At 35.1% G+C, this 26,660-nt stretch overlaps 1 protein-coding gene across 7 annotated transcripts in view; it reads left to right on the top strand.

Annotated features, from left to right (window-relative positions):
- The window catches only part of JMJD1C (jumonji domain containing 1C), a 253,319-nt gene that overhangs the window by 223,097 nt on the left and 3,562 nt on the right, over positions 1-26,660 (top strand). For 2 of the 7 annotated variants that reach the window (XM_029931749.1, XM_029931755.1), the window contains exons 11-24: positions 2,027-2,228; positions 4,388-4,602; positions 5,495-5,647; positions 7,853-7,942; positions 8,429-8,556; positions 8,746-8,959; positions 9,448-9,662; positions 10,121-10,399; positions 13,295-13,463; positions 14,060-14,150; positions 15,165-15,295; positions 15,676-15,798; positions 18,785-18,924; positions 21,463-21,639. In XM_029931749.1, the coding sequence (XP_029787609.1) occupies positions 2,027-2,228; positions 4,388-4,602; positions 5,495-5,647; positions 7,853-7,942; positions 8,429-8,556; positions 8,746-8,959; positions 9,448-9,662; positions 10,121-10,399; positions 13,295-13,463; positions 14,060-14,150; positions 15,165-15,295; positions 15,676-15,798; positions 18,785-18,924; positions 21,463-21,639 (2,327 nt within the window). Of the gene's footprint in view, positions 1-2,026; positions 2,229-4,387; positions 4,603-5,494; positions 5,648-7,852; positions 7,943-8,428; positions 8,557-8,745; positions 8,960-9,445; positions 9,663-10,120; positions 10,400-13,294; positions 13,464-14,059; positions 14,151-15,164; positions 15,296-15,675; positions 15,799-18,784; positions 18,925-21,462; positions 21,640-25,956; positions 26,245-26,660 lie in introns of those variants that run through there. The other 5 variants (XM_029931753.1, XM_029931752.1, XM_029931751.1 and 2 more) reach the window with 5 other exon arrangements.

Below are 26,660 nucleotides of genomic sequence, written 5' to 3'. Positions count from 1 at the left end.
GTAGGATACAGGATACATTTGAGGATTGAGTTGTGTACAGTGTTGCCTTTTCTTTTCTCATGAGTTTTACTTCTCCAGTGAATTCTTAAGGAGGCATAGTGTGATCAATAATTGTTTCTTTTTTGATTCACATAACATTTCCTTTGGTGTTGGGTATACAGATACTTGAGTTAAGTTTACAGAAAACAGAGATAGGAATCTTCCAGCTTTTAAAACTTAGAAAAAGTCTTGTGAAGTTTATTTTATAATATTAATTCAAATTCTAGTTCATGTTGACAGTAAATACATAGGTTCTCAAGTAAGAGTTCAGAGACAAAGACTGGAATCAGCATTTTCCACCAAATTATGCTGCTTACTCACATCTCTTCTCTTTAGTAACTAACATTTAGCCTCAGAGAGGTATTCTAAGCCCCATTTATTCCCAAGTCGAAAATCATATTAAGTGACTGTTAATTGACATCTGTTAATTGTGGGCAAAGTTGTTCTGCCTTTGTTCTGGCTAGCTAGAAAAGTTCTCTGAATTGGGAGTCTATAAATCTGTCTTCTATGCTTGAGTGGATCATCTACCTCATGATTGAGTATGACCTTTCATTGGGGTTGTCATTACTCGTAGTCAAAAAGGGTGAATTAAGTCAGTACTTAGAGAATGTAATGTGACTACATTGTTATACATGTGTAAGCTACACACACATAACTCCTATTATAGTGTGTTTCTTAGTACCTTCTAAAGTCAGGTACAATAGATTTTATCTACTGCTTTGGAATGTCTTCATATCTATAGCGTTTCCATACTGATAATTAAAAGTTGGTTGTTTTTCTGTGACTAGTTTCATACATAATTTTATTTTATGACGAAATTACCCATCAAATTTAAATATATCCAAAGTCCAATGATACACAAAGCCAGTGGTTTTACTATAATCAGAATTAACTACTGTGTCTCAAAAAAATTTTTTTAGCAGTGATAGCATATCAGAGATTAAAAGTTAGCATGTATTTGTTCCCTATTTTCTTCCTCCCTAGTTTTCTCTTGGCTAGAGCAGCTATTTGAGTATTTGCTAATAAATTGAGAACTAAGGATGAAAATGTTCTTATGATATAAAAGAATACTAGGTATTTTTGGTTGATTAAATGTCTTATTCTCAAAGTTTAGATTTTAGATGTTGCCAATAAATTAGATATAGATTTGAAAGATAAAGTTATTGTATGAATACTTTTATAATAAAATTCATAAAAGGACAACGTTGGCTACCATTTGTGTGGCCTAGTTTAGAAGCAAAGATCACATCATCACAAACTGTCTATATGACCCAGGTCTTTTCCTTTAATTTTCTCTGATGCCTTTTCTACCATCAAAAAAGACCATGAAGTTAATATTGGCTTTTTTTTTCATTATTTTCTTCAAACCCTTTTATTTTCCAAAAGATACTGCTTCCATCAGTATATTGGTTGAAGCAAATGGAGGGGATCATAATGACAGATATTAAGAGGTAGTTTATTAGCCCCTCTTCTCTCATTATAAAATTACCACTTGTCTTTAATGGGCCCCACTTACCTTGGAGAATCATATTAAATATTTTAAAACAACATAAGTATGTTGATGTTAGTCTGTAGTTTTTGAAAGTACTAACTTTTGGTCTTCATATTCTTCTGTGGATCTTGAAAGAACTTTCTAACACATATATCAAATTTCTGTGTAGAAGCACTCTATTTTTAACTATAGATTCACATAGAAATGAATGATTCCTGTGTTTGCTATTGTACAAATATGAATATTTAATATATATAAAGATTTCCATCAACTGGAAGATTTACTCAACTCTGTGTTCCCAGTATACCTACATAAGAATTCATCTGATTAATAAAACAGTAAGTAAATAGAAATGCTGCTGTGGACTTTTTAGTTATTAATGAGGACCTAGAACTTCTTTTTTACAGTCTTAATATATTGTGCCAGTTGTATACTTGTCTTGAATTTTATCTCAAGGAGTGTAATCTTGCTAATAGTTTCCTACTGGTTTTACAGCTGGCATCCCTCGTTCGGTGTTAAAAGATTGGCGTAAAGTCAAGAAGCTGAAGCAAACTGGGGAATCCTTTTTACAGGATGACTCCTGCTGTGAGATAGGGCCTAATCTGCAAAAGTGCCGAGAATGTAGACTTATTCGTAGTAAAAAAGGAGAAGAACCAACCCACTCCCCAGTATTTTGTAGATTTTACTACTTTAGACGGTAAGTAAAAATACATAAGTGGGGAACATATGTCTCTTGGCTATTGGAAATTATGCTGCCATTCTGAGGATCTCATTTAAAGTGGGAATGAGTTTTTTTAACTTCTTTCTGAAACATTATAAAAGAATATTAAACTCTTTTGTGATAAATTTAATAATATCTAACCATGAGACTAAATTCATATTCTTTTGTTATTTGTGTTCATATGGCCTTTCTCTTCTGAGTGATTTATTCTTCCTTAATGAAAAAATATATTTACTTTTTCTGAAAATGATAAGAAACAGCAACTTGTTTGATTTAAGGGATTTTTAAATGATTATATATTTTGACCATTTATATCTGTGTATTAGCTTGCAATCACAAATAGTCTATAAATCTAGGTAAACAATCTAGGTATTAAACTAAAGTCATTACATTACATTGGACTACCCACATTTTGTTAAACATGTAGCTATAAAAATATGAGTTATAAAATGAGAAAAAGGATTTGTCAGTACTGTGTCACAAGTACCATGTGAGGTTTCACAGATTTGGTAGTAAATATAAAAACAATTTGTAGTTCTTATTGTGTGTATATATGTACATATATATACATACACATTTGTAAGAGTTCAACTAAAGAGTAGCTGGGTAACCCAGCCAGTAAGGACTAATAGGTAATGTCTCAGACTGTAGAATCAGTCATTCCTGAGATTCAGCTCTTTCTCTTGGTTCCTGTATGACTTTATTAACTCTAGTAGATTATATAGCTAAGCCTATCTCCTATACATAATGCTAATTATAGTAGTACCTACTTCAGAGAGATTTCAGGATTAAATGAGATAAAGTAGATAAAGGCCTTAGTTTTGTACCAAGCACATATGAATGTGCTGCATATATTTTCCTAATCAACTTCTTCCTAAGAAGTTAGGAGACACTTTGCTCCAGCAAATACACTTATGCTGGTGGCCCAGTAGAGACGCCAAGAACATGCATTGGTAGGAACAGAACCGAGTTCTATTTCTTACTTTTACTTCAGTGGTTTTTCCAGCCAACAATCCCCAATACAACAATAGTTGTAGAAAGTAGGACATACGGAATTGCAGAAAAGATGAAGAAGAAATTGAAAGGAAAGTAGATTTGAAGGAAAGAAATTTTCAGGTAGAGATAATATAACATAAAACTGAAATAAGATGATGGATTATAACAAAGGGAGAAGTCTGGTTTAAAAAAAAGATGGTGGATTATAACAAAGGGAAAATCTGGTTTAAAGGAAAAGGAAAGGTTTAGGTAATAAGGAATGATAAAAAGGGGCTGGGGAAAGGAATGTTGTTGGTATTCATTCGACAAATAGAGAATGAATTGTAATGAATTTCTGATATCCCCCACTTGAGAGTAAATAGAGTTAAGTACTATGATACTGAAGAATTCACCAACCCGTAAGAGAATGGCAATTTTGCTTTCCATTTACCCTAAACTTTTCTGAATTGAGTAGTTTTGTAAATTAGATGTGAGGCTGAGAGGAGCTAAGTGTACTTAGTTGGGTCCCTAATAGAGTTTCATCCTTGTTTCTCTAAATCATAAATAAAGTGTCATTTTAATTAATGAAAACTAAGTATATGTGCTTGGTATTTCTTAATCCTCCCAGTGAAAGTCTTAAGGTGATTTAGGGCATTTTCAACTTTAGAGCTTCTTGATTTCGATTATGTATAAAATTTAACAGTATTGCTCTAGGCAACATTTGGCGAACGTTTTAACTCTTGTCCTTATCAAACACTCGGACATAGTTTTCATTTGAATTAAGTAGTTAAGTATAACTGATAGGAAAAAATCTTATTTCTTGAAATCTAAAATTAGTGCTGCTCATCGTTGCCATTTGTGTAACATTGTGGGAGTCATTTAAGTTTGTTAAATTTAATAATTAAAAGTGTGTGTATATGAAGGACTATGCTGTTGTTTATTTAAACAAATATATTTGTTTATAATACAAAAATATAAATTAATTATAAATTTACTTTACAAAACTGGACTGGTATTTCTGAGCTCAGAGCCTGGTTGGGATCCTCTCTCCCTTTCTCTCTCTGCCCCTCCCCTACTCATATTCCCTTTCTCAAAATAAATAAATATACATTTAAAAAAACTGGACTGGTATCTAATCCTTTTATGTTTTAATATTTCAGATTGTCATTTAGTAAAAATGGAGTGGTTAGAATAGATGGTTTCTCTTCTCCTGACCAATATGACGATGAAGCTATGAGCTTATGGACACATGAAAATTATGAAGATGATGAACTAGACATAGAAACTTCAAAGTACATCTTGGATATAATAGGTGATAAGTTCTGTCAGTTAGTAACATCTGAAAAAACAGCTTTGTCCTGGGTGAAAAAGGATGGTAAGGAAGTTAAATACTTAGAATATACAACTGTAAAGATTTCATTTTTAAGAATATCTCTTTGAAGTACATTTAATGGGAGAAGTCCCTTATTTTATCTAGTGCTATTGACATTTAATTTTGATAATACTGTCTGATGTACAAAGGCGCCTATATGTTCTTAAATCAACAACTTTCCAACTGGATGGATTAACAATTTGTGAAGTTACAAGAGCATTATGCTGTTTCTGCCATTATGACACAAGTTAGCATGCTAAGGATATTCTGATGTGGAATGGGGAAATGTCAGCATTTGCTAGCACAAGGCACAGGCCATACCAGTTATTTAACTTCTCAATCTGCTGTGGTTCATCACAGTTTTTAGTTAGATTTATATTTAAATCTCAACTTTACTTCCTGCTTTTAACTGATTGACTGTAAAATGGGAATAACTGCCTCATAGCTTTGTTTAGAAAGTAATTATATTTATGTGTGTAAAGCACCTAACATATAAGTTACTCTAAATCTTCCTTTCTCCTAAATCAGTGGTTTGTCCTCCAACGGATGTTTGGCAATGACTGGAGACATTTTTGGTTGAGTAACTGAAAAGTTGGGAGTGGATGTACTAGCATCTAATGTGTGGAGATCACAGATGTCACTAAACATCCTACACTGCACAGAGTAGTCCCGCAGAATTATTCAGTCAGAAATCTTAAAAAAGTGCTAAGGTTGAGAAACTCCATTAGATATAAGTCTTCTTAAGAGAATTACAGATTCAAGAAACCTGTTGATCTTTAGTTACTTCCTTCAGAGTTCTTGGTTTGCCTTTAAATCTTTGTTTTTATGTATTTCAGCAAAAATTATGGGGAAAGGAGAATGTTGGCCTTTAAATTTTGACTCCTCTGTGTTTCAGCCAAAATTGCCTGGAAAAGAGCGGTGAGAGGAGTCCGGGAAATGTGTGATGCATGTGAGGCAACATTGTTTAACATTCATTGGGTCTGCCAGAAATGTGGATTTGTGGTCTGCTTAGATTGCTACAAGGCGAAGGAAAGGAAGAGTTCTAGAGGTTGGTTTATAACTTTCTATAAATTGCAGTTTGTATAATACTCATTTTCTTTAGGGTCACTCATCTGGAAATATGTGTGTGAGGTTTTTCCTCCTATAATACATTAAAGAAATTTTGTAAAGTTTAATAATGGCCAGACTTCCTAGAATAAGAACTGCATCTACATCTTATTATCCTGGTTAGTAGATCCATGCACTCATTTCAGCCAGGATAGTGCAATTTGAGATAGGCTTTGCTCCCTTCATATTCCAGTGTGTAGGAAGGAGCCTGAAGCCTATTCTAGGACCTGTTAATTACACACACTGTCATGCAAATAAGTCACAATTGAATGTTTAACTCATGTAAACTGATTTTTCTAAGTAATTGGTCCATAAAGTTCAGATCAGAATGTTCAAGAATATGCTTCCACTAGTATCCCATAGTTCTTAGAGAATGAAGAAGTGTTTATTATATATGACAGTAGTCTTTGAAGCTATTATTTCTAATTTCTAGATAAAATGGCACTAAAACAGTCTCGTACATGTTAATACAGTTAAAGGTAATACAAAATTTAAAAAGGAAGTAAATAAATTCACATTTTCTCCTGACAAATGTGTTTTTAGAGAAAGCTTATCCAAGGCAGTTTTAGAAGAGCTACCTCATATTGGTAACCTGAAATTTTTAGTTATTTGTTTGGAGTAAAGTCTTCATGAAATGAGAGGATTTGAATTGTGGAAGTATCAGAAGTAAAATAATGTTTAGTGATAAAACTGTTCAATATCTAAAAGTGGCATGTCATTTTCATATCCAGCGAACTCTTTTTTGGAATACTTAACTCCGTAAACTATGATTTAGCCATCAGTATCTTTTCCATTGATAAGATTATTAGAACCTTTCTAACCCTTTTAACACCGAGCACTTAAAAAGACCTCTAGAGTGGGGACACATTAACAAAGATCACAGCTGGGTGTTTCTGTGACTTTCAAAAGATACACAAAATGTGAGATTATAATAAGGGATGCATTCTGGGCGGCTAACTATCTTCAAAACTGTGCAAATATATTTGGATATTTTTAGTTAAAAGATTAGCTCCACTGTTAATAAAACTTCATCACATGCGTCTTATATTCCTTTTTCCTGGCTCCATATTTCTTTTGTTTTCCCTTTGCCTAATTAAAGAAATTAATTTATTGTATTTTGCTATATAGTATGCATGTATATGAGCATGTATCATTTTTGGAATAAGGGTATGTATAATAAACCTTAGTAGTTGTATTGCTATTGATATTCATAGTACTATTAATTTTAAAAGTTTAGTATAACCTTTATGCCTTGAGTTATATATTGTTATCTATATTTTTCTACTTCACTGTTAAGTGTTGTAATAAACTATTGACTGGGTTATAGCTTCATGTAACAGTAATTAGCATAAGTGTCTAAAATACAAGCTGTTAGAAAATATTTACAAGATTTACGAGTTACTGTGTAGGCTCTAGAGGGGAAAGTTGGAAACTTTTTAAAGAAAACCAGTTTTAAACTGGATTTGAATTTTATTTAGTCTGAAACTTCATGAAACAATAGTTCTAGATTTTTTATGCTGAATTTAATGAGCTTTATGATATATATTAAAGCTCATAGAGCCATATCATAAGTAGCTGTGTCATCAAATTTATAGAAAAAGATTTCCTTAAGATCAAGGAATTGAATGTTTTTCCTCTGTGTGCTGTGCCTCATGCTGTGCCTGTGGAGAGCCTTGTTTGAAGGTGATAATAGCAATTAAATACTTTGTATAAAGTAGTTTTTTAACATATCCTGTGACAGTTCCTCTACATGTCTTTGAAGCATAAAAGGAAAAATCGTAGTAGCCTCAAATTTGTGTCAGCTTAATGTAGCAAGATGAGGTGACAGCCCTGTTGGGCACAGAAAATAGTGAAGAGATAAAAGAAGATTAGTGACAGAAGCTAAAATCAGACAAGGTAGATAGAGGTAACTAATACATTAATGACAATAAAGAATGGTAATTTTAGAAAAGGGTAACATCAGGTTTGTATCTTGTTTTTTAAAAATTCTCAGAATGGTGGAACTGTCTTATTCTTTTAAAAACCAACCATTTGAAGCCAGCCATTAACATTTTGTATAATTGTTAAGCTCTTTATATACAAACCATCAATTTTATAATTATAAAACTATGACAGATATAAAAGTATGTATGTTATAATCATACAGATAAAGAACTGTATGCTTGGATGAAGTGTGTGAAGGGACAGCCTCATGATCACAAACATTTAATGCCAACTCAAATTATTCCCGGTTCTGGTAAGTATAAATGTACATTATTTACTTAGTAGTGTAATAGCTCTTTCTTGCTCTAGATTATTTAGGAGAGCGTAGGAGTATAATAGAATGGAGAGGTAAGGTTTATCTAATCTTGAATTGCTTTTGTTCAGTTCTTAGAATCTGGTGTGTAATAAAGCCAGTGAGGCCAGCCCAGCCCCATTGATGAAGAAAGCCAGAGAGGGGGAAATTAGACTATGGCAGAAAAGCTTATTAGATTTATGATGAAAGGTTATTTCTTTTTTTTTTTTTTTTGAGCATATTTAGTTTTCAAGAATAGAGATAAGAGAGAAAAGAATAGAGAACATGAATTTGGTTTGAATAACCTGAAAGAGATGGAAAAATTGAAGGAAAAAATGGGAAGCAAAGTGAAATGACATAATAAACCTGCACAAGAAAGACAGGAAAAATTTTTATCCTCTTAACTAGGGGTAATCCTTTTAGTAACCACTCTCATATATTTTGTAGTTTTGACAGATCTTCTAGATGTGATGCACACTCTTAGAGAAAAGTATGGTATTAAATCCCATTGTCATTGCACTAACAAACAGAATATACAGGTTGGAAATTTTCCTTCAATGAATGGTGTATCTCAAGTAAGTAAAACTTTCTAATTATTCAAATGAAATGCATAGTTAAATTAATAATCTTTGCTATTTGAAATCCAGTTTAGGCAGTTGTTTGTAAATTATGGTCTATATCACTGTATAAATACTACTACTACTTTTAACTCTAAATAATTGAAGAGGTAGTATTTTAAAAGTTTAATTGTTCTACCCTTATAGGTTTTACAGAATGTTCTTAATCACAGTAATAAAATTTCTCTGTGCATGCCTGAGTCTCAGCAGCAGAATAATCCTCAGAAGTCTGAGAGTAATGGCAACAGCAGCCCAGGGAGTGACATAAGCACAGACGGCAAGTTAACTCCTCCAGAATCCCAATCACCACTGCACTGGCTAGCAGATCTTGCAGAGCAGAAGTCCAGAGAGGAAAAAAAAGGTAAATGAAATTATCTAAGTGTATAATAGATGACTATAACATAACTAACAATTTACATTTGTCCTTTGCTTGCATTATGTATGGCTTGGATACAGTAAAACATTTGTTTTCTGTTGTTAGGAACTCACCTCCCTGTAATTGTATCAAAAGTAGTTAGAATCGTTTCTGGATAAGCATACCATTAAAGCTACCAGGGCAGTAGATTTATAACAGAAACTCTACTTTCTCCCTGGTTTAGCTATAGCATTTTTCATTTGTGACAGGTGCAAACTCAGCTACATGTCTAAGATATTGAGGAAGGCTTTTTCATATTCAAACTGTTTTACTCCATTTTGAAGGATCTAACCCATCCTCTGGTGTATGTTCAGGTGAATAAATCACTAGTGCTACATTTTTTGTCTCTCACTATCAAATGTAGGGTCCCAGTTTCATCTGTACTTTAGCAGCATGCTTAGTTTTATTTGAACTTTGTAAACGTTGTATTTCAGAAAACAAAGAATTTGCCCTTGAAAATCAAATTAAAGAAGAGAGAGAACACGACAATCCTGATTCTCCAAACAACAGAACATCACCTCCTGTGTCCCAGAATAATGAACAAGGCTCAACCTTACGAGATTTACTGACCACAACAGCTGGCAAGCTCCGTGTGGGTTCTACAGACGCTGGCATTGCCTTTGCCCCAGTGTATTCAATGGGAACTCCAGTGAGTGAGATGTCAGACTTTCGGTTTTCATATGGACCTTAAATTTAGTAATGTTTATTACTTAGAATATGTAGTAGTCCATTTTTGTTTTAATTATGCACCGGAACAAAATAAAAACCAGTAACTGCATAAGTAAGCACAAATATTTAGTGATCTTTAAAAGTGTATGGGAAATTCTACCTATCTACCTCATCTGTCCTCTTCCTAAAATATTTTTTATAAAAGGCCATGCTTGCAGTTTCTGCAGACCGGGTAGTTTCTCACATGGAAGACCACCAAACTTCTGGTTCATACCTGTTAGGAACAGCAGAGACTACAGATCCATATCCACTGACATGATTACATATTTTTGAAGGCAAATAAAATGTTACCGTTGGTTGTTTGTATGCTAGTAGTAAAAGTGAAAGTTTAAAAATGTATACATTTCCTCTCAAACTATAACTTTTTTCCCCTAATAGAGTGGTAAAAGTGGAAGAACTATGCCAAACATTCTTGATGACATTATTGCCTCAGTTGTTGAAAACAAAATTCCACCAAATAAAGCCTCTAAGATAAACGTAAAACCAGAGCTGAAAGAAGAGCCTAAAGAGCGCGGAAAGTCACCCACAGAGGAAAACAGTACATTGTACAGCGACGTACCACATTCTTGGATATGCGAGAAGCATATTCTGTGGCTTCAGGATTATAAAAATGTTAATAATTGGAAGCTTTTCAGAGAGTGTTGGAAAAATGGACAAGTGAGTATTTAAAGCCGATTAGTGAAACTGCAACTGGTTGGATAAGAAGAAAGGGGAAAGATAGTACTTACTGTATTTGGAAGTAAGATTATGAAAACAAAAAGGGTACCAGAATTACTATTTCTAAATTCATATTTTTTGGTCAGATTTATGTGAATAGGGAAGCACTGATTGTTTGATATTATATTTTTTAGCTATCAGTTAATAGACTTTTAATAAAGCCACATACTTCCAAATTTGGTAGTGCCTTTCTTTACATATGTATTTTAGTCCAGTTAGCAGATTCATATCATTATTAAAATGTTAATACTAGAAGCATTTTCCTTGGACTAATAAAAAGTAGAGATGTTTTTGCCTTTAATATTCATCCATAGAGCATTTATTTATGTTAGTTCATCTAAATAATGACAAATGCCATTATTTAATTCTCAAATAAAAATGATTTTCTCTTTGATGACGTTTTGATAGAGTGATATGCATTTCAGATGGCAGTTTATTATATAAATGCACAAATTGTGAACAAAATTAAGAATTTGCATACCTTACTATTGTCATGTTTTTTCTTGCTTTCTGGAAAACATCATTTGCTATTTTATTAAATAGATAGTTATTGAGCACCTAATAAAATCTAGTCTTTGTGCTGGCTGTTAAGGATATAAAAGCAAGTTATATAAAAATAAGTAGATGAGCAAACTATTTTAGTGCAAAGGTTCTTAATCTTTTGAAGTCACTAAGCCTTTTCACAATGTGAAGAAAGCTTATTTCCTTTCTCCCCAGAAAAAACCATACCCATGCATTCACATACACAATATTAGCTCCCCCCATTCCTTCCTTCCTTCCTGCCTGCCTGCCTGCCTGCCTTCCTTCCTTCCTTCCTTCCTTTCTTTTCCTGGCTCTTCTTGAAGCCCTGATACTATTCATTGGTGGGTCATAATTTAGAACATTTGATTTTCTGTGTGCTTGAACAGTCACATAAATATGCTAAGGACTGTTTTAAGGTACTATTAAAAAAAACCCAAAAGAGAATGACTAGGCTAGGGTACTAATTCAGAAAGAGTAGTCTGATTTGATGTCTCAAGGTTTAAGTGAATTGATGTCCGTAAATGTGAACAAGAGATTGGAAATAAACAAAAGCATCAGCTGCTTGGGAAACTGTTAAGTAGTTTTGTTTGGAACATAGACAAGAGTTCTGTGGGATAATGGTGAGGAAATGGTAGAGTTATGATTATGCAGGGTCTTTATATACATATATATCACACTAAAGAGTTGGAATTTTATTATGTAGCTGAGTTTTGTTTGAGGTATCAAAGTAATCAGATTGACATTTTAAAATAACTGACAGCAAAACCGATTGGAAATTGACTAGAGGGAAATAAGACTACAAAGAGTCAAATTAAGTAGGTTTCCAGTATTTCAGGAAGATGATGGTGATGGTGATGATGATGATGATGGTGGTGGTGGTGGTGGTACCCTAAGAATTCTGCTTCAGAATATTCTAATACACTAGTTAACTTGCCTCTATCGTTTTTTTTTTTTAACAATATGTAGCATAGGGATGGTTAGTATTTTTGGATAGCCATAATAGGGGCTGGGAATTAATATGTAAATTACCAACACTAGTTAATTATCTAATAGCTGAACCTATTTTATTTTTAAGTTCACTTATCAGAGAACCTGTGAACAGGAAGGGCAGAGAGAGGGAGAATCCCTAGCAGGGTCTGTGCTGTCAACGTGTTAGAGTCCAGTGCAGGGCTCGATCTCCTGAACCATGAGATCATGACCCAAGCCGAAACTGTGAGTCGACTGCTCAACCTACTGACCTATCTAGGCACCCCTAGCTAAACCTGTTTTTAAATGTTGGATATATATCATTAGTCCCTAGAAAGGAAGTTTAATGGAATAGTCACTCAAGTAGTTAACCAGACTCAAGAATGGTTTCTGTTGTTTTTTTTTTTTACTTTTTTTTCTTTTCTCTTTTCTTTTTTTTCTTTTCTTTGAGATCTCTTTTGTGATAACCCTAGTCAAAGGTTATTATGCTCTGTGGTTCCCAAAATATAACTGTCTTAATGAAGTTTTAGAGTATTTACTACATACCATATTTTACAAGAGATTCTCAAGTCACAACTTTCTTTGTTCTCCATATCCCAGACTTTTGCTTCTTTTATAATAAAGGAATTTAAAAAAACCACACATACACACCTTAATGACAGAAGATTAGAGGGTACCCCTGTCTTAGAGGGGTTTGTTTTTTGTTTTTTTATACATCAGCATTGGAGTCTTAGAAGCTGTAAATCTTCAGTTGTTAGTTTTGGGATTAGGTAGCCTTGAGGTAATTCAAAGTCATGATTTCAAAGAAGAGATTTACTTTTAGGGGAATCAGCCATTAAGCCTTAAAATTAACATTATGCCTGGTTATTTAATATTTTTATTTATCATGATCCTTGTGGAGGTAAAGAAAATTCTGTGTGTTTTAAGTGATACAAATTATGTTTTAATCTCAAGCTCTGTATTTTATTGTATTAAGTGGCTTGTGTTCTATCTTCAAATATGAGTCTATGGATAAAGCAACCAAAATTCCATATTTATACTGCCTACAACTAAAAGTTTTAGTATAGCTTTTCAGACTTCTTTCCTATAAATCACTGCATTTAATTTTCAAAAATGGCAATGTACTTTATAGGCATGCTCTCGTTATCTTTTCTCTTTGACAGTATATTGTAAACATCTTTCTAGGTCAGGGACTATCTTTAATAGTGTCTTTTATTCTCATAATTTGTCATTAGTCCTGAAACTTAAGCTGTTATCCATTTGTTGTATGTGCATATAAAGTCAAATTTTGAAAGTGTCCATATATACCTTTTAACTTATCTATTGATCTATCTCTTTATTTATAAGCCTGCAGTGGTTTCTGGTGTGCATAAGAAAATGAACATTAGCTTGTGGAAGGCAGAGTCAATTAGTCTTGATTTTGGTGACCACCAAGCTGATCTCCTGAACTGCAAAGACAGCATTATTTCAAATGCCAATGTTAAGGAATTCTGGGATGGTTTTGAAGAAGTTTCAAGTATGTTGTTTTTTGTTTGTTTTACTGTTTTCTGAAACATACTCACCCCAAAATGATAAATTGCGAATATGACTTAACAGACTTTTAATTTTTGAAACTTATACGTTACTTTGGCTAATAAAAAAGAAACAAACACTTGGAAACAAGAGACTGGGTTTTAGTCCTGGCTCCGCCCCTAATTTCCTTTGACCATACATAAGTTATTTATACCATGTTTCCTTATATCATATGGCAAGTATTTTCAACAACCCCATAAACATTTGAGAGTTATATATGTAAGACACTTAGAAATTAAAAGTATAAGACTTATTCAATATATATATATTGAATACATATATTGAATATATATAAAAGTATAAGACTGATTTCAATAACAATTGTAAAAAGTTTTAAAGACTATTTCTGTAATATCACAAGTACATAAGGAACACAATTCCTAAATTTTGTACATAAGAAATTAAAGTCAGTAAGCAAGCATTCATTAAATACCTACTGTACAACAATTGAGTCATTCTTTTACGTCCTTCCTTTCTCTCCAAACAATAAAAATGAAAAGGCAGAGATTATCTTTTAGTAATAAATTGTGTTCTTTATAGAGCGGCAAAAAATGAAAAGTGGAGAAACAGTCGTTTTAAAATTGAAAGATTGCCCTTCAGGAGAAGACTTCAAGACTATGATGCCAGCAAGGTATAGATTTTAAAACTTGTTATTTTAACCTCTGGGTTTTTGAAATTGAGCTGACATTATCCCCAGAAATAAGGTAAGGAACTATATATTTGACCTGTAGGCATTTTCTTCGCCAATTAAAAATAAAAACAAAACCCAATCTCTATAGCCTCATCAGGATAAAGTCTTTATGTTAGGAAGTAAAGGAAAGAATTCTAACATCAAAGGAGATGGAGTTCTGTTTGGGACCTCTATTCTTTCTCTTGGTGCTTTATTTATTTTGAGAGACCAAGCTAGAGGGGAACAGGGGGATGTGAAGAGGGAGAGAGAGAGAATCCCAAACAGGCTTGTGCTGTCAGTGCAGATCCCAGTACAGGACATAATCCCACAAACTGCAAGATCATGACCTGAGCTGTAATTGAGTCTGATGCTTAACTGATTGAGACACCCAGGCACCCCTTTATGCTTTTAATTTTGTATGACTGGAGAAGCAGAACTGCGATTTTACTGCATTATTGTCACTTCTGTTCAATCTTGGTTGTCCTTGTGTTAGGCATTCATTGGCAGTCGGGTGCCATGCCCTCTCTCTCAAAATAAATATTTAAAAAAAAACTTTTAAACTGAATGAGGTCAAGGAAAGTGGTGCCTTTCAAAGTTCTTAGAGAAAGATTGCATTAAGTTTTGAACAACTTGAAAATTACATGTATGAAAGCACTTAAGAATGTAAATCTATAGGGGCACCTGGGTGGCTCAGTTAGTTAAGAGTCAACTTTGTCTCAGGTCATGATCTCACAGTTTGTGGTTTCAAGCCCTGTGTCAGGCTCTGTGCTCACAGCTCAGAGCCTGGAGCTTGCTTCAGATTCTTTGTCTCCCTCCCTCCCTCCCCCCCACCTCTCTCTCCCCACTCCCTTCCTCCCTCCCTCTCTCTCTCTCTCTCTGCCCTTCCCCGACTTGCACTCTGTCTCTCTCAAAGAAATAAAATTTTTTTTTTAAATAATGTAAATCTGTGCTCAAGTCAGTGTTATTATTCTTCAGATATGAAGATCTTTTAAAAAGCCTGCCATTGCCAGAATACTGTAATCCAGAAGGAAAATTCAACTTGGCCTCTCATTTGCCAGGATTTTTTGTACGCCCTGATCTAGGACCCAGGTTGTGCAGTGCCTATGGTAGGTATATATTTGTATTTCCATGAACTTGGAATTACATGAAATTTTAACTTCTGTCCAAAGATAATTATCTAATGATTTTTAGGTACTACTAAATCTGTTTTTTAGCAATCCACTGAAATCTTTTTTTCCTATCAAATAATAATATGGGAAATTAATAGCCAATAAAATAATTACTTAAGAATTCCTTGCAAAATAGTTACATTTTCTGTTAATTTTATTTTTATGGGAATTTCTTACATTGTGGCTTTGGGGGAGCAGGTTTTAAAACAAGAAAACTATAGCTCAAATTAACGATTAACAGATGTTCCTCATAGAGCCGATTTTGAGGGAATATTTAGGATATATTCAGTCAAGTAAAATTTTTTTTTCTTACACAGGTGTAGCTGCTGCTAAAGATCATGACATAGGAACAACAAATCTCCATGTTGAAGTTTCTGATGTTGTAAATATTCTAGTCTATGTTGGCATAGCAAAAGGAAATGGCATTCTCTCAAAAGCAGGTAAAGAATCTTGAATAGTGATCTTTAGGATAACAGTTAAATAACTACACACACTAGGACTTTCTATCCAGAATGTCAGCCTCTGAGCAAAGACTGCAAAAAGAATTGCAGTGGATATAGGAATATTCTAATCTTTATTATAATTTTAAGAGTGCTTGATTTATCTTTTTTTGATATAATAGGAATTTTAATTTTAAAAATGAGTATTTTTATTTGCTCTTTTCCTATCTTTAAAAGTTCTGTTTATGGAAATAAACTGTTAGGCTTACTTATAAACACTTACTGGATATTAGAAACTGGGCACTGGGTGTCTGAAGAGGAGTAAGATGTGATTTGTACCTCAAGGATTCTTCATTTTTTCTTCTCTACTATCAGAGAAGGAAATCTTTCTCCTAAGTGGAAATAACCTTTCTCGGGTGTTTATAGGTTTTAGGTTCCATCCTCTGGATTTCTTTCTGAAGCCTTGTTCCACCTACTGTCCTCTTTATGTGTTTCTTCTTGTCTGGCTTCCTTTCTTTGGAGTAGGAGCACACTCTAGACGATTCCTTCTTTATCAGAAGAAAACCTCCTTCACATCTTGTCTTCCTTACTGCCATCTTATCGCCCCTGCCCTCCTAACAGATTCTTTGCTGTCTCTGTCAACTGCCATTCACATTTCAGCTCAGTGCAGGTTGGCCTTAAACCTGCTGCCTCACTGAAGTTACTATTGCTGCAGCCCTCACAGCATTCACAGTGGTTTCAGTGGTTTCAGTGGTTTCTTTCTGGTCTTCGTAATACTTGTCCTTCTGTAATAATTGGTACTGTTAATCACTGCCTCTTCAAATGCTGCCTTTGGCTTCTATGATACTACTCCCCTAGTTCTTAACACCTTACGGAATCCCAGACTTTTCTAGAGTCTGAGGTTTTTGTTTTTGTTTTTGTTTTTTTTACCCTTTCTAGTTTGCATGTACTTCATGTGAATTTCTATACATTATCCACCTACCACATACTTCACCAGTTCTATATCTGGAGCCAAGAATGTATCTAAACTTACTGACTAGGCACTGAGAACATGGGGTTTCATTTATAGTATTCACTCTGCTTTTCTGTATATTTGACAGTTTCCATAAAACACAACCTAAATTCTCCCAAAACCAAAAAATCCTTTACTCTTTCTCAGTTTCCTAGATTGACCCTTGGTTATAATAGATAAAAACTCTTCACTCCCCCCCCCACCACCAAAGATTTGAGTTGGGCATATTTGGGATATAGTCTCAGCTCTAATACAGAAATGTGTAAATTGTGGTTCAGATTACTGTTTTTTCCAAAGCCTCTGATGCTATGGAGGTAATTAACTCTTTTGTGCCTCATTGCACGTCATTCAGATCAACCCTTCTAGCATTTATTTTCCAGTACAGAGGCTGTACCTGCATTTCTCTTCTACTAGTGTTTCATGTCCTTAAATGCTGAGACTGTTCTTTATCTTTGTTCCAGCACACCTCCAACCCTCATTTGTAGCACAGTGTTTAGTCTTTTGAGAAAATTAGTTTTACTCCTTCGGCTGTCTTTATCTGAAGCTTTTGCCACTCTTGATAGATGATCACAAAAAAGTAATTTTTTAAAAAGGAGTGTTTTAGGGTATTATTAATGCTTAAAACACATCAAGAAATACTGATCTACTTAAAGCATATGCTTTTTCCTCCACCTATAATGGCTCTCCTTTCTCCTATCTCCTCCCTGGCATATTCCTTCAGTATTCCTTCATATTGTCGTCTCCCCCTAGAGACCTTCATTTAAAAAGACAAGCTTTCTCTATACCAATAATCTCCCTTCTCCTTTTTTTAAATTCACAGAGCAGTACAATTTAAAGGAAAAAGATTGGGTAATGATTCTGAGGTTACCAATTTATAATTTTGTTAACATACGACATTTGAGAACTGAACCAGTTTTGTGTACCTCTTGTACTCCTGATTGCATTGACCTCACTGTGGTGTTTTGTTTATTTGCCTATGCTTATTAATCCCCTCTTTTACTCTGTGAGGTCTTGACTGGGTCTTTCTGTAATTCTATTCTCCAACAATCTAGGACAGTGCCTGGCACACGTTGTAAGCACTTCATGTCTAAATAACTCGTTACAACCAATTTTAGACATAAAAAAAGAATTTACCGTTAACAAATTAGGAAACATCTGATGTATTCTTTGTAATAAACAATAAAATTATTTTTCTCTCAGAAAAGCATTTCTTTTAAATGTTCACTATAGTTAAATCAGAAATTTGTAAAAGTATACCTTCCTACGCTTCACTCTGAGATAACCAGTTAACTGTTCCTTTTTCTGTACATACATCTAGATGTTCAGATTTTAGTTTGTCATCATTTTAGAAGAATGGCCTGATGTTTCCTCAAAATCACAGCACATGAAGCATTTGTATTTGATTACAGATTAACATTTTATATATACATAAATGTGTGTGTGTTTGTGTATGTGTGTGTGTGAGAGAGAGAGATCTCAGGAATTCTAAGACGTTGCTTGGCCACTCATCAGTCAGGTCATAGTGATGAATAAAGTACTCCCCCTCACTGAACCTATTTGCTCAAGTCTAAAATAGAGGTCATGTTCCTTGCCTACCTTCCTAAGTAATTAGCAGTGGTCATGAAAGTCTTTAGTTGTTATGAAATGCTGTATGAGTACAAATCATTGTTATAACCAACACCTTGGGACAGGAAGAAAATTGGTAAAGTTTGAGTTAGAAGTCCTTGAGTATTTTACCTCTTGTTCTTTGGTTTTCAGAAAACAAATGATCTGAGAAAGTTACTGTTACTCTGTCCCTCCTTAGATAGGTTCAGTGTTTTCTATTCTATCTACTCTTAGATAGGCTCTGTGTTTACCTCCTTTAAGAGTCCCAATCTAGTCAGGCACTATGCTGCTCTGATAGGTCAGTTTTAGGACCCTTGGCTCTCTGGTGGTCATTATTGACCAATTTGAAAATATTCTCCTTTGTTTCAGGAGTACTCAAGAAATTTGAGGAAGAAGATTTGGATGATGTATTACGAAAACGATTGAAGGACTCAAGTGAAATACCTGGTGCTCTGTGGCATATTTATGCAGGAAAAGACATTGACAAGATAAGGGAATTTCTTCAAAAGGTATAATTTAGGTTGCAAATAGTTTACTTCTTCACCTTGAGCAGGGACTTAGTAATCTTTTTTAAGTTTTTTTATTTTGAAAGAGAAGAGAGCATGACTGTGAGCAGGGGAGGGGGAATCCCAAGCAGGCTCCCTGCTGTCAGTGTACAGCCCGACACGGGGCTTGATTCCACAGACTGTGAGATCATGACCTGACCCAAAATCAAGAGCGGGACACTTAGCTGACTGAGCCACCCAGGTGCCCCAAGGACTTGGTAACTTTTTTTTAATGTTTATTTATTTATTTTGAGAGAGAGAATTCCAAGCAGGCTCCACACTGTCAGCCCAAACCCCAGTGCAGGTCTTGAACTTATGAACCGTGAGATCATGATCTGCACCAAAGTTCAGAGTTGGACATTTAACTGACTGAGTTACCCAGGCGCACCTTATGTAACTTCATTTATCATTTAGCAGCATAAGATCATTAAATAATTTTTACTTCAAAATTGAACAGGATTTCTCGTTGCTATTGGAAGTCAGAAACTCCTTTATCTGGCTCCTTTTAAGGTCCATTTCATGTTGAGGTATTTGAATGGCAAACTGCTTCTCAGTTACTAGTGCTCCCCGATCTAATCTGTTGATGAGTCAGATGTTTCCCTTGGTAAAAGGTAGTGAAAAGTACAGGATATAAAAACTAATATATCATAGAAACATCAAAAAAAAGGGTAGGATTTTTTTTTTAATGTGATAGTTTAGGCTGTTGACCTAGGCAGTAATTCTGCTCTTTACAGCATCGAATGCTCTGTGATGCTTATTTGAATAGACTGAAATTTTGAGTAAACATACCTTTAATTTTGTTGTTAAATACTGAATTGAAAGTGACATATTGGGGTGCCTGGGTGGCTCAGTCAATTAAGTGTCTGACTTGCTCAGGTCATGATCTCACGGTTTGTGGGTTCAAGCCCCGCATTGGGCTCTGTGCTGACAGCTAGCTCAGAGCCTGGAGCTGTTTCAGGTTCTGTATCTCTCTCTTTCTCTGATCCTCCCCTGCTCATGCTGTCTCTCTCTCTCAAAAATAAATAAAAACATTAATTTAAAAAAAAGTGACATACTGATCTAAAATAATTAGTTCAACCCTTTGCTCAAATATTTGCTAAATTTGCAATTATAAAGATTTCTTGTAAGGGTCCATCATTGATGCTTTTCTTGTTATACTTAATTTTCTGTCAGGATGGACTTAAGGTTTGTCTCTGGTCAGTATGAAGTTAAAGAGCTGTACCTACTGTCTTATCCCAGAATACCTACCAATGTTTTAATTTAAAATGTTATAAAGTAAATATATAAATATTATAAATTATGCTTTTTAGGGGCACCTGGGTGGCTTAGTTGATTGAGCAGCCAACTTTGGCTCAGGTTCTGATCTCACGGGGTTTGAGCCCTGTGTCAGGCTCTGTGCTGACAGCTAGCTCAGAGCCTGGAGCCTGCAGCCTGCAGCCTGCTTCAAATTCTGTATCTTCCTCTCTCTCTGCACCTCCCCTGCTCACGCTCACTGTCTTTCAAAAATAAATCATTTTTTAAAAAATTATGCTTTTTAAAGCAGAAGATTATTTCACTGGTTAGTAAAAGGGTCCCTTGAAATTGATTTGTCAAAGATTAAAAGGTTAGCAATATAAAGGTACTTATCTTTGTACCTACCTTTATTATTTTTTAATGTTTTAATTTTACTGTTGAGAGAGACAAAGCATGAGTTGGGGGGGCGGGCAGAGATAGAGGGAAACACAGAGCCCGACATGGGACTGCAATTCAGGAGATCATGACCTGAGCGGAAGTCAAGATGCTTAACTGAGTAACCCAGGCGCCCTTGTACCTACTTTTAAAAAAAGAGCAAGATCAGGAAGTGTTTTGGAAGTCCATACATATGGATGTTTGGCTCTTGAAAAAAAGGTACTAAACTAAGCTTTTCCTGATCTCTGTGGTATACTCTTGAAACAATGGTAAAGAAGAAACCAAATAGATAGAAACTTAATGGGGCAAGGAGGAGGTGAGAAGGTAGTAGTATGGAGTTGCTTAGGTGGCTTGGTCGGTTAAACATCTGAGTCTTGACACTTGATTTCTGCTCAGGTCATGATCTCATGCTTCAGGAGATCAAACCCCTCAGGGCTCTGCGCTGGTCATGTGGAACCTGCTCAGGATTCTCTCTCTCTCTCTCTTTCTCTGCCCCTCCTCAACACTCACTCATTTTCATTCTCTCTCTCTCTCTGTCTCTCTCTCTCACACAATAAACACATTTTTTAAAAACTGATAGTATGATTCACTTTATTAACAATCTCTGTGTGCAATATTGTTTTAATATCCTTTGGCTTTTCAGATTGTCATAGAATATTTTCTTTAACTTAAGTGCACACATTGTTCCATAAGATTTTAAGAACAAAAGATGGGTTAAGATTCTAAGAAAAGAAGATGGTTATTGTAAAGAAAATTGAAACTTAACTGGACAAGATTTACCATTTCCCTTACTTAAACTTGAGGTATATATTTTAATTTTAATCCGTATTGCAGATTTCAAAAGAACAAGGCCTTGAAGTTCTACCAGAACATGATCCAATACGTGACCAAAGCTGGTATGTGAACAGAAAGCTCCGCCAAAGACTGCTCGAGGAGTATGGAGTCAGAACCTGCACTCTGGTTCAGTTCCTCGGCGATGCTGTTGTCGTTCCGGCAGGAGCGCTCCATCAGGTATATGCAGACTCCTTCCTAACACCTCTCTTTACTGAAAGAACCGATTTTGAAAAAGGAATTGTTTTGATAAGACAATGACCTGCATCCAGTTTGCTTTCCTTAAGAACTCCCTAAAATACCTTTCCTGTGCTTGAAAGAGATGGTTTGAGGACTGAAATTATTTTAACATGAGCCAGATTTCTGTTTTTGTATTGTTTCTAGGTTAGTGGATTGAAATCTAATTTTTAAGGGTAAAAAAGAGATACTATATATTCAGTTCTTGGTGGTGAGACTTAACACTTAAGTTATTAATAAGGCTTAAGAGATCACACATTTTCTAAGGCACCAAATTGAGCAGAATAAAGTATAGACTAGACCTTTCCAAAATTCAGGCTTTTGTGTAACTCCCACCTTGTTAGTTTGCTAGCAAAGCAATAATGTTTCCAAAGAAAGATGGTAGGTGATTTTCATAGCTATTGATCCACAAAACTTAGAAACTAAAACGCCTTATCTTTGCTTCTGTGGCTTGACTGTGTGGCACTTTGCAAAATGGCATAGTGGGCGTGGAGGTTGGATTAAAAGCATGCAGTCTATAAACGGACTAAAGCTACCGCGGACCGGCGTAGCCTTCCCAGTAACAAAGTGTGTAGAGGAAGCCCCAGAACCCTGAAAGCTAGTTTGCCTCAAAGTTGGCTCCCCACCTTTTTTACCACCTGGTAATTGAGATGTGTCTCATATGTGTACTTTTATATAAAACAAGGAAGGTTTTCCACATTTTATATAACCATATATATGAAATTACTGCCTGTGTAGTGTTGTGACACTATTATAGAATACCACAAATATTCCATAAATGATAATAGTTGTTTTTAATATGTCAAGTTCAGGTTTAGATTTATCATTCTTAAATATAAAATGGCATTTATGATAGTAAAACACAAACATAATAAATATCTCTATTTCACTACAATAACTTCCTGGAGGAAAAAATATATTAAGTGTATTAATTGATGTATTATTTATGTTAAATTGTTTTATTGTCCCATGGTCAATGATCATTTCAGAAGTGCTATATCATTTATGACTCAAATTTATTTTTTTATTAATTTTTCTTACGTTTTTTTATGCATGTATTTATATTGAGAGAGAGGAGTGTGAGTAGGAGAGGAGCAGAGAGAGGGGGAGAGAGAGAATCCCAAGCTCGAACCCACTAACCATAACATCATGACCTGAGCGGAAGCCAAGAGTTAGACACTCAACTGACTGAACCACCTGGGTGCCCCTATGATTAAAGTCTAAATGGGATTCACCCCACATACCTTTTTTTTTTTTTCTCCTTCTAGTCTCTTATCAGAAAAGAGCTAGTCAGTAACAAAAATGTAACATACCCTCAATGTAGCAGTCTATTTCTGAAAATAGTGCAGTGAATCTTTTTGTAAATAGAATTCTTTGATAGTACAAAGCAGGTTCCCCTGGAAATTCTTACATATTTAACTTATCCAGTATCTACTTTTCTTCAAGTTAATAAACTGGACAGTATAGTTTTTTAAACTGAAGTATAACTTTATATATGTACAGTTCTATAAGTTTTGACAAATACATAGTGAGGTAACAATGCAGCAGAACTCCTAAAAATTCCCTCCTGCCCCTTTTTTAGTCAGCTTTTCCTATTTGACAGTCTGGCAGCCACTCGTTTCCTCTCATAGTGCTGCCTGTATTTAGAGTGTCCTATAATACGTCACCTTAGAGGCTGACTTTTCTTATTCAACATGTAATACATTTGAGATTCATCCTGTTGTGTCTCTCAGTATTTGGTTCCATTTGATTGCTGGGTAGTTGTTCAATGTATAAATGTAGCGGTTTTTTAAATCCACTTACCAATGAAAGAATACTGAGGTGGTTTCCAGCTGGGGACAGTAGTAAGTAAAGCTACCATTTACTGTCAGTTTTGTTCGTAAGCATTTGAATACGTGTTCGTTGGTATCTCATTGTACTTCTAATTGACATTTTCTTAATAACCAAGTATGCTTAGCATCTTTTCATGTGCTTATTTGCTATCATCTATGAATCTGTTTTGGTAAATGTATGTTCAGATATTTTGTACGTTTTTGCAGTTGGGTTTTCTTTTTCCTTATTGAATTTGGAGTGTTCTTACCTACTTTATAAGCCCTTTATCTGCTATGTACTTAGCAAGTATATTCTACTGATCTGTGGCGTGTCCTTACATTTTCTTAATGGTGTTTTCTAAAGAGAGTGTTTTAATTTTGGTGAAGTTCAGGTGATCAGGTTTTTTCCTCTATATCATACTTTTATTATTGTTGTAACTCCAAAATGTTGGGTTAGCCCAAGATCATAAATATTTTATTATACATTTTCTTCCAGAAGCTTTATCATTGTTAGTCTTAAATTTAGGTCTGTGACTAATTATTAGTTAATTTTTATATATATAGTACAAAGTATCAGACCAAGGTTTTTGGGGTTTTTTGTTTGTTTGTTTTGCATATGGACATTTCAGTTCTAGTACTGTTGAAAGGACTATTTTCAAATAATTTTTATTTTGAAATGTAATATTTATATGATTTTTAAGAATTCAAACAGTACAAAGGGATCACAGTAAAAATTCAGTCTTTTTTTTACCTTTGCCTCCAGCTCCTCTCCTTCAGAGGTAACCTGTTACCACAGAGATTTCTTGCCGTGTGCCTCTCTCTGCTGCTGTTTTTCTGTCGGGGGAGCTGTGTTTTCTCAAATAGTAGGCACAGTGATCCTGTTAAAGAGTTTTGTTCACACAACACTCCACTCAAATCTTCACCAGGACATAAATGATCTTCATTTGTGTCCCGTCCACTGTCTCCTGTGTACACACATGCACATGCGCGCGCGCGCGCGCGCGCACACACACACACACACACACACACACACACACACACACACACTTTCACTGCCTTCCTCCTTATTTCTCTCCGGCACCCTGCCTGCTGTCTCTCTGCAGTTCTCACATACACCATGCATGTTCATACCCCAGGGCCTTTGTACTTGCTAATCCTTTGGCCTGGAAATCTTTTTTTGGATATCTGTTGTAAGACTTCCTTCTTAACATTCTTTAAAGGCTTTATTTGCTCAAATGTCACCTTCATCAATGAGGTTTCCCCTACCACCCTAGTTTTAAACTGCAAATTGTGTCTCCGAATTCCTGTCATCTGCCCTGCTTTATTTTCCTCTATTTGATCGTCACCTTCCCTACTACTCATAATTACTTACTTTATTGTCTTTTAGTCCTCACTGGAATAGAAGGTTCATGAAGACAAAACTTTGTGTTTTCCATCTCCCTCTCCCTTGTTTAGAATAATGCATTTAAATATTTGTAAGTCCTGACAGCTTGAAAATATATTCTCATATACAACATATTTTTACACAAGTACAGATGAAAACAAAGCTATGACTTTCCTCAATTTATATATATTGTGCTCTTTGTACAAATATGTAAATTTTGTTCTCCTCCTATATGTGGCTACTTCAGAAAGTTTAATTAGGTTGGAACCTAACTTCCAATTACGACTATGCACATAAGTACATAGAAAAACATGCTTTCTTTTGAGCTAGGTAGAGATATCATTTAGATTCTAGAGAGCCAATTTCATCGTAGATCTCTCAAGTATAAGAGATGTTCTACTCCAGGGCACTGAAGCGGCCTGGGCAACCGAGACTGGCAGATGCCAGCTCACTAAGTGTTCTGGGACAGCCCCGGGCAGATTGTGGCACAGAATCGCCCGCTATAAGCACAACAATTTCTGTCGTTTTTTCCTTATGTGGTGTGATAATGACAGCATGGTTATTTGTACTCTGTTGAAAGGGTGTCATCCATGACTCACAAGTAATGATAATGTGGTTTTAAGAGAAAATTAAAAGGAAGTAAGAACTCTCTGTTCGCAATCTTAACTTGGATTTGAGATGCATTTCCATTTACAACTAATTTAGCCTTTAGAGGTTGTGAAAACTTTTCAGTGATGACTTCACTTCCAACAGACTACAGATAGAGCCCTTAAAATAAACCCAAACGCTAAATTAGTGCTTCTCGTGCTTTAACATACATCAGAATTTCCTAGAGGGCTTAATAAAACACAAACCGCTGGACCCCACCCCTAGAACTTCTGATCCAGTGGGTCCAAAGGGGGACCTGAGATTTTACATTTCTAACAAGTTCCCAGGTGAAGCTGATGTTACTCTGAGGACCATGCTTCGAAAACCACACAGATAGGAAGCCTTTGCAAATCCAGGGCATCTATCGAAAAATGGCTTTGATGAGATGATACATTTTATTCTTTGGTTTTTCATCAGTGACCACTTTGAGAAGCCAACCCGAGGGAAAGTATCATTGCCACAACTCTCCCTGTGTATTAAGAACTACTCTACAGCTGCAGGCTTATCTTCAGTGGGTAAACATGACTGAATCTGTGAAAGCCAGGTATATCATCAGATGGGGCAGGTGGACCTTCGCCCCCAGGATGTACTTGGTCTTAGCTCTAGTACCCTGATGTTCATAGTGGCCTCTGTTTTAAAAAGAAACGTTTTTTTCTTCTTTTTTAAAGTCACAGGGGTACTGGTGGCTCAGTCAGTTAAGCATCTGACTCTTGGTTTTGGCTCAGGTCATGATTTCACAGTTCGTGAGATGAAACGTTTGTTGGGCTCTGCACTGCCAGCATGGAACCTGCTTGGGATTCTTTCTCTTTCTCCCTCTCTCTGCCCCTCCACTGCTCACACATGTGCACTCTCTCTCAGACTTTATTTTTTAAAAAAGCCACAAAATCTTAAGTGATAAATTTGTCCTTAACTATTTCTTGTGTTTAGTCATTTGTAATGAGTGTATAATATTGCTAGTTGTGAATTCTCTGCAAAGTCTTTCAGTCTTAAGTTCTCACAAGTCACTTGTGTATAGACAAGTGGCAAGATAATCTGTGAACACAAAGACTTACATTTTCTTAACATTACCTGTTTATTATTATATTTATTATATTTATTATTATAATTGGTCCTGAAGGCAA

Source organism: Suricata suricatta, chromosome 2 (assembly GCF_006229205.1).
Source record: "Suricata suricatta isolate VVHF042 chromosome 2, meerkat_22Aug2017_6uvM2_HiC, whole genome shotgun sequence".
Classification (NCBI taxonomy): Eukaryota; Metazoa; Chordata; class Mammalia; order Carnivora; family Herpestidae; genus Suricata; species Suricata suricatta.
Note: the sequence above shows the minus strand (reverse complement) of the source record. Positions and strands in the feature narration are given on the sequence as shown.